The 16,575-nt window shown below is 38.0% G+C and overlaps 2 protein-coding genes across 2 annotated transcripts; both read right to left on the bottom strand.

Moving 5' to 3' along the window:
• Positions 1-1,790: 1,790 nt before the first annotated feature.
• LOC122992460 (trace amine-associated receptor 13c-like) lies at positions 1,791-3,732 on the bottom strand. Its single transcript, XM_044366253.1, has 2 exons — positions 3,002-3,732; positions 1,791-2,610 (listed from the first exon to the last, which is right to left on the bottom strand). Exons 1-2 carry the CDS (start codon positions 3,175-3,177, stop codon positions 1,791-1,793), a joined length of 996 nt encoding a protein of 331 aa, XP_044222188.1. The 5' UTR covers positions 3,178-3,732.
• Positions 3,733-9,932: 6,200 nt separating this feature from the next.
• LOC122992529 (trace amine-associated receptor 13c-like) lies at positions 9,933-11,317 on the bottom strand. Its single transcript, XM_044366358.1, has 2 exons — positions 11,145-11,317; positions 9,933-10,752 (listed from the first exon to the last, which is right to left on the bottom strand). Exons 1-2 carry the CDS (start codon positions 11,315-11,317, stop codon positions 9,933-9,935), a joined length of 993 nt encoding a protein of 330 aa, XP_044222293.1.
• Positions 11,318-16,575: the final 5,258 nt, after the last annotated feature.

A 16,575-nucleotide genomic window follows, 5' to 3' on the forward strand; every position in this document is an offset into this window, starting at 1 on the left:
TGGTCAGTGCTTGTTAGCCTATTAGCTTGTTAGACTGTAGATAGTAAACTCAGTACTTGTTAGCCTGATAGCATAGTTAGATTTAGTGCCTGTTAATAATTGCTTTGCATTTGGATTGAAACATGATACAAATATGAGTCTGTATTTTTCTTTAATGCAAAAATCATACACATGCAGCATCAACACAATTATCCCTGTAAGTAAATAAAAAACAAAATATCTGCTGTATTTAGCATACAGCCTAATATTTTGGGAGGATAATGAAGCATAAGTGTATTTACTACCACTTAATACAAACACATCTGGTTAGACTATCCTGCATTGTAGAGGCCTGAGAAGTGCAACACCCATTACTGGAAACCTCAAAATACATTTAGAAGTCTGTACTCCAGTATACCGAGTCAACTCAAACACTGGAACTTACCAGCACTAATCTGTGCCTTTCATTCTTCAACAGTGTTTCATTTTTGAATAATCTACATGTACTTTACATGAATGTTTCCATTTTCTACTTGAACTACAAAACTATTCTGAGGGAAATATTTTCTCTTTATTTAACATTTGACAGTTCTAGTTAGTTACAGATTATGATTTTACTTATAAAACATTACCAGTTTACATGATGCATGTAAATTCTTGAATAAACAATACAACAGGATTAGAAGTCGTAAAATAAACTCACCCAATTCAGAATAATCCAGTAATGTAATATTATAACATTTTTAGAGGGGAAATTCAGCATATGGCTCATTTACTCCTGTAATTTATCAAAGTAAATCTTTGAATGCAGGATGTTCACTTGTAATTTTACAGTATCTGTGAAATTGCTTGCTTACTTTTACTTTATCTGAAAACTTCTCCTCTGGTACCAGCTGCTGCTGCACCTTTTTTTCTCTCTCCCTCTTTTCTTGGATGCAAATGATTCTTTACTTGTATTATCATATTTATTTTTTCTATGAAAAAGCATTCTGACAAAGCAGTTCAAACCCTGGACAGTACTGCTGATGTGTCAGTTATAATGTCTCAAAGGTTGAGATATTTTGTTAGTTTCAACAAGGAAGCTTTAATCTGTAATACTAAATGTATCTTCATGACTGTTCTCTGATCTGTGGCCTGAATACTCTATGAGGCCAAAACAGCATCTGTGATCACATAAGATGCAATAGCAAGATATGAGCTGATTATTTAGGTTTCTGCATGTTTGAACTGGGTCACTTTCCAGCATGTAGGTTATAATTCTAAAATCTGGTACCCAAAGGGTTGTGATTGATTGATTTGAGTTTACAGATGTATTTAAACAACTGTTGTTGTTGTTTTGTTCATGGACACTGCTCCATTTTTCCCCGTATTTTGATAGACCCACCTCATCTGTCATATTTGTGGGATACAGGGATAAAAAATTATAATTCCATTGTTTAGTTTTCTATTTCTAAAGCTGCTCATTTTTGTGGTTGGTCTCTAACTGTAACACCAGCCCTCCAAGGAGGGGGATTTCTTCTGTCTGTCTAAAATGAAAACAGCAGGAGAGAGAAAAAACATACAATCACTAATATAATGAAACAGTGGAGAACATAATCATTATTTTGTGATAACTTGTCATAATAATTATTTTATCCTAAATATGCAATAGGTTGTAATTCCTATGTTAAAGTGACAATAACTAGAGTAATGCACACTTTTCTCATGTATTGTTCATATGTACAGAGGGAGAAGAAAGGATTTTCACAAATTTTTCAATTCAGTAAAAGTCTTTGTAGAGCAGATCTCATCTCAGTCACTCCGCATCCTGTCTACAGTATGTTGGCATCACAGGAGTCAGGCTGCAGTATCTGAAGAGTCACAATGAGTTTAATAGCTTTTCTGAACCAGGGGTAGAACAAGGCATATATCACAGGGTTCAAGCAGGAGTTCAAATAATACAGAATACCCAAAAAGAATGCAGATGGATTAGTGAATGAAGTGTCGCCCCCTGCAAGAGAAACACAATAATATGGACAGAAACATATTAGAAACACAACTACAAGAATACCAAGAGTCCTGGCTGCTTTCAACTCAGATTTCTTTGATGTTAGAGTCAGTGAAACCTGGAGTGTCACAGCTGCAATGTGAGAGCGCATTGCACGAGCCTGAGACACAGCCACTACAAACACTCTCATATACAAGATTATGATGATAGTAACTGGAACAATAAAGGTCAGAACAAGATCAACAAGTCCTGAAATATAGTCAATGACAAACACACACTCTCCGTGACAGGAATTATACTTACCTGGTTGAGTCAGTTCATCCTTTGTAAGGAAAATGCTGAAGAGAGCAGAAAAGAACCAACACAGACAAACACAGAGTTTAACTCTTCTCACAGTGATTCTGGTGGTGTAATGCAGAGGGTCACAAATAGCCACATAGCGGTCAACTGATACGAGCACCATGTTTCCTACCGAGGAAGAGGTAATGATGAAGGATATATAATGACACAGAAAACACATGAAATCACCAAGAAACCAGCAGGATGTTTGTTGGAGAAATGCTCCCGGCATCACCACGAGGCCCACGAGAAAGTCTGATACAGCCAGAGAGAAAAGGAGGAGGTTGGTGGGTGTGTGGAGCTGCCTGGAAATAAAGAGAAATGCATCATTAAACCAACAAGTCCTTATATCTAAATGATAAAACAACTCAAACAACTATTCCAAAAAACTATGAGTGTTTTCTGACCTGCCACATCTATAGTTAACACATGGTTAAGTGTAGACAATCAAAACTACTTGGTTAAGGTTGACATACATTGATTATTGGGGGGAGACAGGACATGAACCACTGTCTCCAGTGTCAAAGTCAGACATTTGAGATTTATTTTGCAAAAACATTGTCAGCAAGACAGAATAGTTCTAGTGTTCCAAGGTGCAACATTACTTAGTAGTAGCTCAAACACAATTCCTCTTTTAAATCTGTTAATATCAATATGTTTTAAAAATGTAGGATCTGCAGATAATTGTATCTCTGCCTGAAGTGGGAGACCGAGATGATGACGATCAGGTTGAGAGCCACAGTGAGCAGAGAGAAGGAGGACAGCAGAATGATCCGAAACACAACTTCAGATCCAGAAGATGTTGACCTTCTGCAGGAGGTGTTGAGGAGTTGTGGAAAGCAGAGCTCCGCTCCTTCCTGGACCTCCATCATCAGAGATCATGAGAGAGCTGCAGCTCTGGCAGCTTTCTGACTAGAACTCTGAGTCATACAACCACTTTCTCTTCACATTCTCTTTCCCCAACCGTCTTAGTCCCTGTTGGACTGCGATATCGCTCCTCCCTCAATCTACACAACACACCTTCATCATCTTCATTTGTCCCACCTCTGCCCTTTTTTCACTTAACCCATGTTTTATTTATTTATTTTCTTATTCATCTATGCAAAATACATCTCATGCAGCAGTGAGGGAATGACTCTCTTTAAATCCACAGATGGCATAGTTGCACACCTGACACTAAAGGCCAATTCATGCTTCCTGCATGAATTCTGCATGAATTGGTGGCGACGAGGGTCCACGCTGGTCTGTGAGATGTAAATTTTGTTGTCCGCCCATATCCTCAAGGGTCTGCATGGACCCCTCTGCAGACACCCCTGTTTTGATCTTGATGTCCCTCCTCTCTCACTCTGCACATCACACCTTCATCATCCTCATCACTTTGCCTGCAACCCTCCCTCTCTCAGTGCCTCTCTCTCACCAAAAGGACTGGACAACATAAGTGTAACCAAGAGAACAAAAACACAAAGAGTCCAAAAACCATGAGTCCATGACAATGTGGTAATACTCAAGCACGTGCACAGATAAAATGCAGGTGGTGCTCAAGCACCTGCCCTTTTGGCCTCTGACTTAATAAGTGCCTTTATTGCAAGACAGTTTTTTTCTATTTCTCTTTCTAATTTTATATTTTAATTTTTTAATTTGACCCATAGTATCAATTCTCAATTGAAAGCGCATTGTAATGCTGGACAACTGCATCTGAGTTCTAATTCTGCAAGAAAGCACAAGCCCCTGCCCCTCCGTCTTTGACTTCCCCTGTCACAGCCTCCACAGTTAACGCATGAGAGCACCCTTTGGAGCAGCATGATCCATGTCTCCCTGATCTGCCGTCACTGGTGACAGCCAGGTAACAACAGTGTTTGCCCTAAGCCCTGGTGTTTGTCACTGTTGTGAAATTAAACCACTATTAAAACATCTCAATACAGCCAACTTAATTAAGGCAACAACCCACCATTAAGCTTAACAACAAGTGAGTTAGCCTGGCGTAAAATAGCATTGTCAGGTAGGCTAGTTAGTTCCTTTGGCAGGCAAGTGAAATAAATAAATATGCATTACATGGTTAATAGTCTATGCAATCATATTTGGATATCCTGTCATCTCATTTCTCATCATCATCTCATCATTTTTTTTTCTATCAGGGACTCAGGAGCACAGGGGCTGTATTGTTTTTCTCATTTGTGATTCACCTTTAACTATAACCGCTTCATCACTCAACATTTAATCATAAGATTTTATCCTTGTTTTTATTTTATTCTAATTTTACCAGTCTGATGGGTGGACTGGATGCACTATGTATGAGTATTTTCCTCACTGTCGATTTTAATATCTTTAACATTTCTCAACACAAAACTCAATAACTCAACAATACTGTAATGTTGGTGTATTGTTAACGTTAACTTGATTAAATCTATTTCAGGTCAGCAAGGAAAACAGCATGGGGACAACTCTTTCAGAGAGTAACGTGTGTACTTTTCTGTCCATTCAAAACAGTAGAACCCCTCAGACTTGATACATCACTTCACTGTGCAGCGTATTACTCCGCCCAATCTGAACTATCCTAAACACCCAGCCAATACCAAAATAAGATAATCTTCAAACAGTTCTTCACAAAAATAAATTTCATGTTACATTCTTCTCTCTCTTCAGATGAAATGTCCTCATTTCGAAATTTATGAAAAAAAAAATCTAATCTCCAATGTGAAAGACAAAATAACTGCACTGTCACAGCTAGGTACATGGGAAACAGAAAAACAGTATACTAGGCATATGAGCAGGGGGTAAAAACAAATATGCTTATAAGGCCTAAAATGACTGAAATCATGGTCTTATGACATTACAGAAACACAGCAACATCCTTTATAATCACTACTATAAACCCATGAAAGATGATATCAACCACATTTAACATATGAAGTTTTTGTGTTTGTGATGCAAACAATGTCCATCTGAAAAATGAATTGCAAAAGATGAACAGTGTCCCAATAAATGTGCATATCAGTTCATATCAGGAGAACAGTCCATATCTGTAATTTCACTAACCATGACCATGCCAACAACAATAATATGGATTTCGATTTGAATTGAGATAATGAAAGAGAGCTGAGATGTTGAGTGATGGATGGGGTTGGAGAACCTGATGAAGGGATTAGGGATAGAGGGATCAAGTAATGGGGGGAGGGTGATCTGAGATTCCTTGTCTGGAAGCGATTGAAGTGGCTCAGATATGGAATAAGTTGCCAGAGTATGGTTCTGGAGAAATCGCTGACTTGTAACCAGGAACGTGTAACGACTCTGCCTGATTTGGTGGTAAAGAGTGGGTCTTGTGGAGAATCATGGCTAGTCTCTGGTTTATGTAGGTTTGAATGGGCTCTGAAGGCTCAGATACGGGTTTAAGCAAAGAGAAATGTGTGGCAGAGAGCGGCAGGTGGCTGTATGCGCTCCGCATGGTGTGGCTGGAGAATGGGCTTGCAGCTGAAAAACAACAGATGACCGGGTGGACGGATTGACACTGGAGACCTGGGCACAGTAGAAGTCGTATTAGTGGAAGAACCAAAAAGAAAGCATATGAAAATAACTCCAGTATAGATAATACTGAGCGGCCAAGAGTGTAGCTACCACTAAGGTGACTGAACAATCTGGCGATGAGTGGAAGGAGAGCTGGAGTATTTGAGCTGTGGCTTGAGGAGCTGATTGTAGACAGGAGTGGAATTGAACCCAGGTGCCAGGTCAGGGAAGCTGCACTCACACACACACAAACAGACAGGGGAGGAGGACACACAGGGGAAGACAGGGAAAAAACAGAAACAAGGAGAAAAGCTAGAGACCCAGCCAGAGCCCAGAGCTAAAACACCCGTTGAACTGTGTAGAGTTCTGCATTGCTGGTCTGGCCTCGGAATCAACACAATAGACACCCACAACTTTGCTGATGACAACTTTCCCATCCTTTCTCCATAATACTCCCTTGGTTGCAAGTACTTTTGCTTGATCTACAAAAGACTTGAGAAAAACATGCATCTGAGGCTTTACTGATCCAAACTACAACCCAGCCGACATCACATGTTTGAACTGAGTGTTTGGTGGCAGCTCATTGAGGTGAAGGTGAATGGGCCAGATGGAATATTTGGATGACTTGTAAAGAGGTGAACCATCTGAATTGAACGTGTATGACAGATTGTTAGGATCTAATAAAATTTCACCTGGTGCTGACAGCACTTTATACAGGTCACTGTCATAAATGTCTGATATAATGTTTTCTGCTTTGCTTGGTCTGCCCACCCTGTAGCTCAATTTGCTCTGTAACTCTGGAGTTTGAAGAATGTACTGAATCTGAGGAGCTATTGGGACACTGATAAAGAGGCTCCCATTGTCTAGGGTGTTTGGGAAAACTGGTGAATTACATCCTGAACATTGTGTGACACTGTTCTCTAACACATCATTTTGACTTCCCAAATTGGCTTTACACAGGCCTTACAGTAAAAATGAAAGTTGATTTATCCATGTTATTTTGAAACACTTTATAAAGGCATACTTTGACCCTGGTACAACATCTTGCTCAAATAAGTGATAAGTTTAAGCAAATCATCAAGGGCAGATGCAGTTATTTGATGCCTTGATACATAGGTCATGATCATCAGTACTGCCTCAGTCCTTTATGTTGTACCTGTGGCCACCAGAGGCGTGTCCGTCCCTGTATACTCCATTCCCAAGTGGATCATTTGAACAGTCCGAGTTGCTATCATTTGGTGACATATTAAACTCTATTTTGACAACTTTCAGAACATCTTTATACAACAAGGTTCATTTGTCTTTCTTCCTTAAACGTGGATCCACCATTTTGACTATCTACTCACTTTGCAACTATTTTTGAAGGTGTTGGTTTAAAGGATAAAGCTGGTGATTTTATTACAAAAACTATTACAAACATGTAATTGAGACACACCTCTGCACTGGGTAATGTGTTCCTTCACCCAGAAGGCAATGCCTATTTTTTTTTTTTTTTATAAACAGTTTCAGAGACAAATAACAGTGATAAAATATGAACCCTAAGTAGAGCAGTTCCTTGTACATCAGACGCCACTGCACATGGGTAAGAATGAGGTTCCGTTTAGAGCTACGCTAGCTTGTTGTCCTAAATATCACAACCTCTTGATCTTATGCTGCAGTGTAAATAACTTCAGTACAAAGTCAAAAGGTTGTGACATGTGCCACAATAAGCTAGCGAAGCTCTGTAAAAGAACCACGTTCCTGAAAAAGAATGAATGCAACAATGTGCTTCATGGTTGGTTTTGCTCTGCACATAAGATTTGTTGACAATAGGAAGAATATAGAAAATATCCCTTTAAAGGACAAGCCAGCCTTTTCCTTTGAAATTTGTAAATACTGTAAGTGCACCAGGACAGTAGAAAAAAACAGAAATGATAATGAAATTCCACACAAGCTGAATTTGTATATTTGTTCTGAAATAAATTGGAATTTGAACAAGCTACCTTTTTGTAAAAGAGCTATACTTTACACATTTAACAAAAACAAGAGACTTAAAACAACAGCATTGTATATGCTCAATTTTTTTAGTCTTAGTTGATATACAGATGGATGACACATTGAAGGAGAAGCCTACATGAACTGTGTTAATAAGGTACTGTAGATTAAGTCACATACAGATAAAAGAGTAAGAGAAATATGATTACAAATGGTAATGAAATTTTTGTACAGTAGTAATAAGAGATATTTTCCCTGCTGTTGTTTTCAAATCCTGATTAAAATAGTTTTACTATATTCCTCTCAGTTTACAAGCATTAAGTGTAATTTACACTGTGGTGGTAACAATCAACACCTGTAGACAGTGGTCAGTGCTTGTTAGCCTATTAGCTTGTTAGACTGTAGATAGTAAACTCAGTACTTGTTAGCCTGATAGCATAGTTAGATTTAGTGCCTGTTAATAATTGTTTTGCATTTGGATTGAAACATGATACAAATATGAGTCTGTATTTTTCTTTAATGCAAAAATCATACACATGCAGCATCAACACAATTATCCCTGTAAGTAAATAAAAAACAAAATATCTGCTGTATTTAGCATACAGCCTAATATTTTGGGAGGATAATGAAGCATAAGTGTATTTACTACCACTTAATACAAACACATCTGGTTAGACTATCCTGCATTGTAGAGGCCTGAGAAGTGCAACACCCATTACTGGAAACCTTGAAATACACTTAGAAGTCTGTACTCCAGTATACCGAGTCAACTCAAACACTGGAATTTACCAGCACTAATCTGTGCCTTTCATTCTTCAACAGTGTTTCATTTTTGAATAATCTACATGTACTTTACATGAATGTTTCCATTTTCTACTTGAACTACAAAACTATTCTGAGGGAAATATTTTCTCTTTATTTAACATTTGACAGTTCTAGTTAGTTACAGATTATGATTTTACTTATAAAACATTACCAGTTTACATGATGCACTATTCTTGAATAAACAATACAACAGGATTAGAAGTCGTAAAATAAACTCACCCAATTCAGAATAATCCAGTAATGTAATATTATAACATTTTTAGAGGGGAAATTCAGCATATGGTTCAATTACTCCTGTAATTTATCAAAGTAAATCTTTGAATGCAGGATGTTCACTTGTAATTTTACAGTATCTGTGAAATTGCTTGCTTACTTTTACTTTATCTGAAAACTTCTCCTCTGGGACCAGCTGCTGCTGCACCTTTTTTCCTCTCTTCCTCTTTTCTTGGATGCAAATGATTCTTTACTTGTATTATCATATTTATTTTTTCTATGAAAAAGCATTCTGACAAAGCAGTTCAAACTCTGGACAGTACTGCTGATGTGTCAGTTATAATGTCTCAAAGGTTGAGATATTTTGTTAGTTTCAACAAGAAAGCTTTAATCTGTAATACTAAATGTATCTTCATGACTGTTCTCTGATCTGTGGCCTGAATACTCTATGAGGCCAAAACAGCATCTGTGATCACATAAGATGCAATAGCAAGAAATGAGCTGATTATTTAGGTTTCTGCATGTTTGAACTGGGTCAGTTTCCAGCATGTAGGTTATAATTCTAAAATCTGATACCCAAAGGGTTGTGATTGATTGATTTGAGTTTACAGATGTATTTAAACAACTGTTGTTGTTGTTTTGTTCATGGACACTGCTCCATTTTTCCCCGTATTTTGATAGACCCACCTCGCCTGTCATATTTATGGGATACAGGGATAAAAAATTATAATTCCATTGTTTAGTTTTCTATTTCTAAAGCTGCTCATTTTTGTGGTTGGTCTCTAACTGTAACACCAGCCCTCCAAGGAGGGGGATTTCTTCTGTCTGTCTAAAATGAAAACAGCAGGAGAGAGAAAAAACATACAATCACTAATATAATGAAACAGTGGAGAACATAATCATTATTTTGTGATAACTTGTCATAATAATTATTTTATCCTAAATATGCAATAGGTTGTAATTCCTATGTTAAAGTGACAATAACTAGAGTAATGCACACTTTTCTCATGTATTGTTCATATGTACAGAAGGAGAAGAAAGGATTTTCACAAATTTTTCAATTCAGTAAAAGTCTTTGTAGAGCAGATCTCATCTCAGTCACTCCGCATCCTGTCTACAGTATGTTGGCATCACAGGAGTCAGGCTGCAGTATCTGAAGAGTCACAATGAGTTTAATAGCTTTTCTGAACCAGGGGTAGAACAAGGCATATATCACAGGGTTCAAGCAGGAGTTCAAATAATACAGAATACCCAAAAAGAATGCAGATGGATTAGTGAATGAAGTGTCGCCCCCTGCAAGAGAAACACAATAATATGGACAGAAACATATTAGAAACACAACTACAAGAATACCAAGAGTCCTGGCTGCTTTCAACTCAGATTTCTTTGATGTTAGAGTCAGTGAAACCTGGAGTGTCACAGCTGCAATGTGAGAGCGCATTGCACGAGCCTGAGACACAGCCACTACAAACACTCTCATATACAAGATTATGATGATAGTAACTGGAACAATAAAGGTCAGAACAAGATCAACAAGTCCTGAAATATAGTCAATGACAAACACACACTCTCCGTGACAGGAATTATACTTACCTGGTTGAGTCAGTTCATCCTTTGTAAGGAAAATGCTGAAGAGAGCAGAAAAGAACCAACACAGACAAACACAGAGTTTAACTCTTCTCACAGTGATTCTGGTGGTGTAATGCAGAGGGTCACAAATAGCCACATAGCGGTCAACTGATATGAGCACCATGTCTCCTACTGAGGAAGAGGTAATGGTGAAGGCCACATAATTAAACAGAGAACACATGAGATCACCAAGAAACCAGCAAGATGTTTGTGGGAGAACTGCTCCTGGTATCAGCACGAGGCCCACGAGAATGTCTGATATAGCCAGAGAGAGGAGGAGGAGGTTGGTGGGTGTGTGGAGCTGCCTGGGGGAAAAGAGAAATGCATCATTAAACCAACAAGTCTTTGTATCTAAATGATTAAATAACTCAAACAAGTATTCCAAAAAAACTATGAACATTTTCTGATCTGCCTCATCTAAAGTTAACACATGGTTAAGTGTAGACAATCAAAACTACTTGGTTAAGGTTGACATACATTGATTATTGGGGGGAGACAGGACATGAACCACTGTCTCCAGTGTCAAAGTCAGACATTTGAGATTTATTTTGCAAAAACATTGTCAGCAAGACAGAATAGTTCTAGTGTTCCAAGGTGCAACATTACTTAGTAGTAGCTCAAACACAATTCCTCTTTTAAATCTGTTAATATCAATATGTTTTAAAAATGTAGGATCTGCAGATAATTGTATCTCTGCCTGAAGTGGGAGACCGAGATGATGACGATCAGGTTGAGAGCCACAGTGAGCAGAGAGAAGGAGGACAGCAGAATGATCCGAAACACAACTTCAGATCCAGAAGATGTTGACCTTCTGCAGGAGGTGTTGAGGAGTTGTGGAAAGCAGAGCTCCGCTCCTTCCTGGACCTCCATCATCAGAGATCATGAGAGAGCTGCAGCTGTGGCGGCTTTCTGACTAGAACTCTGAGTCATACAACCACTTTCTCTTCACATTCTCTTTCCCCAACCGTCTTAGTCCCTGTTGGACTGCGATATCGCTCCTCCCTCAATCTACACAACACACCTTCATCATCTTCATTTGTCCCACCTCTGCCCTTATGTCACTTAACCCGTGTTTTATTTATTTATTTTCTTATTCATCTATGCAAAGTACATCTCATGCAGCAGTGAGGAAATGACTCTCTTTAAATCCACAGATGGCATAGTTGCACACCTGACACTAAAGGCCAATTCATGCTTCCTGCATGAATTCTGCATGAATTGGTGGCGACGAGGGTCCACGCTGGTCCGTGAGACGTAAATTTTGTTGTCTGCCCATATCCTCAAGGGTCTGCATGGACCCCTCTGCAGACACCCCTGTTTTGATCTTGATGTCCCTCCTCTCTCACTCTGCACATCACACCTTCATCATCCTCATCACTTTGCCTGTCTATTTTGTCTATTTTGACAACTTTCAGAACATCTTTATACAACAAGGTTCATTTGTGTTTCTTCATGAAACGTGGATCCACCATGTTGATCTACTCACTTTGCAACTATTTTTGAAGGTGTTGGTTTAAAGGATAAAGCTGGCGATTTTCTATATTGTCAACAAATCTTATGTGCAGAGCCGAACCATCAATGAATCGATCCAACTTACAAGTATTGTGTGTGTGTATCCAAAGCCTGATATATGTTATACCTCTGTGCTGTAGACCTCCGTTGCTTCCCAAAAACTATTACAAACATGTCATTGAGACACACCTCTGCACTGGGTAATGTGTTCCTTCACCCAGAAGGCAATGGCTAGTTTTTTTTTTAGAAACAGCTTCAGAGACAAATAACAGTGATAAAATATGAACAGCCAGAAGGGCCCCACCTGAGGATCTAAGGCTGCAGGCTGGCTTGTACGGGGTCAATATATCTGTTATGTAGCTTGGAGCCAGACCCAGACATGCTTTAAAAGTGATCAGTAAAATCTTAAAATCAATTATATAATGAACAGGGAGCCAATGGAGAGAAGCCAGGATTGGGGTGATGTGATGTCTGTTACAACCAGTAAGAAGCCTAGCTGCTGCATTCTGAACTAGTCGGAGGCGAGAAAGGGATTTTTGTGTTATGCTGGAAAGGAGGGAGTTACAGTAATCTATTCTGGAGAAAATGAAAGCGTGGATGATTTTTTCAAGGTCAGAGTAGGAGAGCATTGGCTTGGGTTAATTCGGTCAATGGTTCTTATTTGGAGGAAGCAGGACTGGACAACTTTTACGTGGTTCAAAACTTAAATCAGAATCAAATAGTAGATTTCTAGCAGTGGGCTTCATGTTGGTGGATAGGGAATGAAGACTGATGGGGTTTTTCGGATTAGGGGGACCGAACAGTATGATTTCTGTTTTTGAGTTGTTGAGTTGAAGGAAAATTTTGTGCCATCCAACAGTTGACATCGCTGAGACAATCTACAACAGCAGCTAGGCTTCTTGGGTCACCGGGTCTCAGGGGAAGGTATATCTGTCTGTCGTCTGCATCGCAATGAAAAGAAATGTTGTGTTGTTGAATGATTTGGCCAAGTTGAAGCATGTAAATGGAAAATAAAATTGGACCTAAAATTGAACCTTGCGGTACACCACTGGTAATGTGGGCTGTGGAAGAAAAGAAGTTATCGATGGTGACCAGGAAGGTTCTTTCTAAAAGGTAAGAATAAAACCAATCAGGTGCAGTGTCCTTGATGCCCACCCAGGTCATAAGACAGTCAACTAATATAGTGTGGAACTGTATCAAAAGCTGCACTTAGATCTAAAAGAATTAAAATTGCACTCTCCCCCGTCAGCTGCTAAAAGGAGGTCATTAATTACCTTGAGGAGGGCAGTTTCTGTGCTATGTACAGCTCTAAAACTCTAAAAGTTGGGTTGAAACCACTTTTTCTAAAACTTTGCTTAAAAAGGGAAGTTTAGAAATTGGTCTGAAATTATTAAAAATGGAGGGATCAAGGTTAGGTTTCTTTAAAAGAGCACCACAGCATGTTTAAAAGTCCATTCTCTAGGGAACTGTTGATAATCAATAAAATACTGCGGCCAACTATGTCAATTACTTCCTTGAGAAATTTCGTGGAAATAGCGTCAAGGCTGCACGTGGTGGGCTTCACCTGGGCTATGATATCAGATAAAATGACAGTGATATATGTTTAAAATTACTAAAATAACAATGACTGTCCCTGCTGGTATGTAAAACATAGGCTGGGGCATTTATTAAGTGACACACTTAATGCAGCTGCAGCTGCTCAAGACCAAGAAATTTCATGTCTGTTTCCCCAACTGCTGGAAAAGTGAAGGGGGTTAGCTCCAAAGTTAGAGATATTAATGGTGGCATTTTTTGTTTAATAACATAAAAGCATGTTTTTAATACAGTTCTATAAAAGTTGTGGACATTTTTGTGAACATTTGTGCTTATGTGTTTTTTAAATATCAGTTTTAGGGTAACGCCGTATTTCAGATAGAAGTGGTAGGATGCTAAAAGGTTATTAATGCTGCTAATTTTCATTTTTTCTTCATTTTATAATAATGATCTGCTGAATTGGGAAACTGTAAATGTGAGCTGGAACAGGAGGTGGCCATTTACAGAAACGTGAACTTAACATTGCTGAAACAGGTCTTTTCTCAGAGTGAGTACATTTGTTTTTACTAATTGCAGACAAATTATTTAAGAATAATGGTCAGTTTAGCTTTTCTAACTGTTTATTTTTATTAGAATCCTCATCAGCTACTACAATAAAAGACACAAACAGACAAGATTTGCAGTGTACTGAAATTTGTACCTGTACACAATCAGCCCATCAGGATGGGCCCACATATGAACTATTAAGGTGCAGTCACATTGAAATTCTCTTTCTGTTCATTTCACTAAGGAAGGGGAGCAACACTCTCTCGTGGACTGTCTCTCCATTGTTCGTCCATCCAGTATTTAAATTTATTCTGGTGTGTAATAAATGTTACAATCTCACAGGGCTGCTGTCATTGCTACAGACAGCACGTTAATGATAGATATCCAGTGTAATATTAATTAATAGTATTGTTGAACTTTTTCTGCATGCCCTTCTTTGCGTTACATATCAGCATTCTATGGAGAAAGAATCTGTGACCTCAAGACCCTATGATCCAGCCATTGCACCTCTGATACCACCAGCAATCCACAACCCCACCTCAGAGAGGGAGCCACTTTGAGTCTTTTGGAAAAAAATGTTTTCCATAGGTTCTTTAGCCATTTGTTTTTGAATGCTCACATCCAAATTGGTGTCCAAATCAGTAGTGTGCATGTGAACACTCGTGTGTTAGTCCTTAGGCATGGCATAAATACTCTCTCCACAAAATTTGTGACCATTTTGTCAGGTTATTGGACTAACAGACAAGCATAGGGTCACACAGACCATAACATTACCTTAGCTTGACTGATGTCATTACTAAATAAGTTGCAGTAATGTAATTGCAAATATGTAAATAAACATGTAGTTTGTGTTAAGTAATTTGACCACAATGGGACAGAAAGACTCCAAAACATTAGCAACATTATTTTATATAACATTGGCTTAAAAATTGTTTATGGCTAATATGTTAGCAATATACATACATATGTTCTGATCTGAACTGATACAATTTTTTGAAAGTGCTTGTCATACACACATTTTTACCTTGGTGTCTACACTCTTCTACTTACAGACCACTAATGATTATTTCTCTTTAACACTTTGCTTTCATCAGCTAATATTTTTAACTTTAACATTACAGGATGGTGGCCATGCAGATGTCAGAATAAGTCTCTATTCTCCATTAATTATTTTTTCTGGACTTATTTTGTTGGTAAGGAAAGAAACAACAACAATTTTAGAGGTTTACAGTCAAAACTATTATTTGATCAAAACAGTGTATTGCCGGAAACAGGCTTCATGCACAAAATTCTTTGACCAGCTTAACCAGCAATCCTGGCCAGCTAAAGTGTCCAAAACCCCTCTAAACCAACAAACCTGGTCAACCAGCTTGACCAGCCTTGTTGGTCTCAGTTGTTTGTTTCAGCAGGGTTCTAAATTTATTTTCTGTTTCACTATAAAGGAGAATGTAAACATGAGCGGTCTTGACATGTAACACCACCAGCTTCATTTTAGTTTCTCTCTCGTGTAGTAATTAGGCAGGTTTGTGACATTTTAGTGCGACATAGTTTTACTGTAGCTAGTGTTCACAGAAGATAAACAATTTTGAATATAAGATGTGAATGCATTCAAATTCATATGGAATTATACACATTCTTTTTTCTTGAAACACAGCACACAGTTGATTGAATTTACTAATTATCTGGATTAAGTCGCATACATATAAAAGAGTAAGAGAAATATGATTACAAATGATAATGAAATTTTTGTACAGTAGTAATAAGAGATATTTTCCCTGCTGTTGTTTTCAAATCCTGATTAAAATAGTTTTTACTATATTCCTCTCAGTTTACAAGCATTAAGTGTAATTTACACTGTGGTGGTAACAATCAACACCTGTAGATAGTAAACTCAGTACTTGTTAGCCTGATAGCATAGTTAGATTTAGTGCCTGTTAATAATTGTTTTGCATTTGGATTGAAACATGATACAAATATGAGTCTGTATTTTTCTTTAATGCAAAAATCATACACATGAAGCATCAACACAATTATCCCTGTAAGTAAATAAAAAACAAAATATCTGCTGTATTTAGCATACAGCCTAATATTTTGGGAGGATAATGAAGCATAAGTGTATTTACTACCACTTAATACAAACACATCTGGTTAGACTATCCTGCATTGTAGAGGCCTGAAAAGGGCAACACCCATTACTGGAAACCTTGAAATACACTTAGAAGTCTGTACTCCAGTATACCGAGTCAACTCAAACACTGGAATTTACCAGCACTAATCTGTGCCTTTCATTCTTCAACAGTGTTTCATTTTTGAATAATCTACATGTACTTTACATGAATGTTTCCATTTTCTACTTGAACTACAAAACTATTCTGAGGGAAATATTTTCTCTTTATTTAACATTTGACAGTTCTAGTTAGTTACAGATTATGATTTTAATTATAAAACATTACCAGTTTACATGATGCACTATTCTTGAATAAACAATACAACAGGATTAGAAGTCGTAAAATAAACTCATCCAATTCAGAATAATC

This window comes from Thunnus albacares, chromosome 11 (assembly GCF_914725855.1).
Source record: "Thunnus albacares chromosome 11, fThuAlb1.1, whole genome shotgun sequence".
In the NCBI taxonomy this organism is placed as follows: Eukaryota; Metazoa; Chordata; class Actinopteri; order Scombriformes; family Scombridae; genus Thunnus; species Thunnus albacares.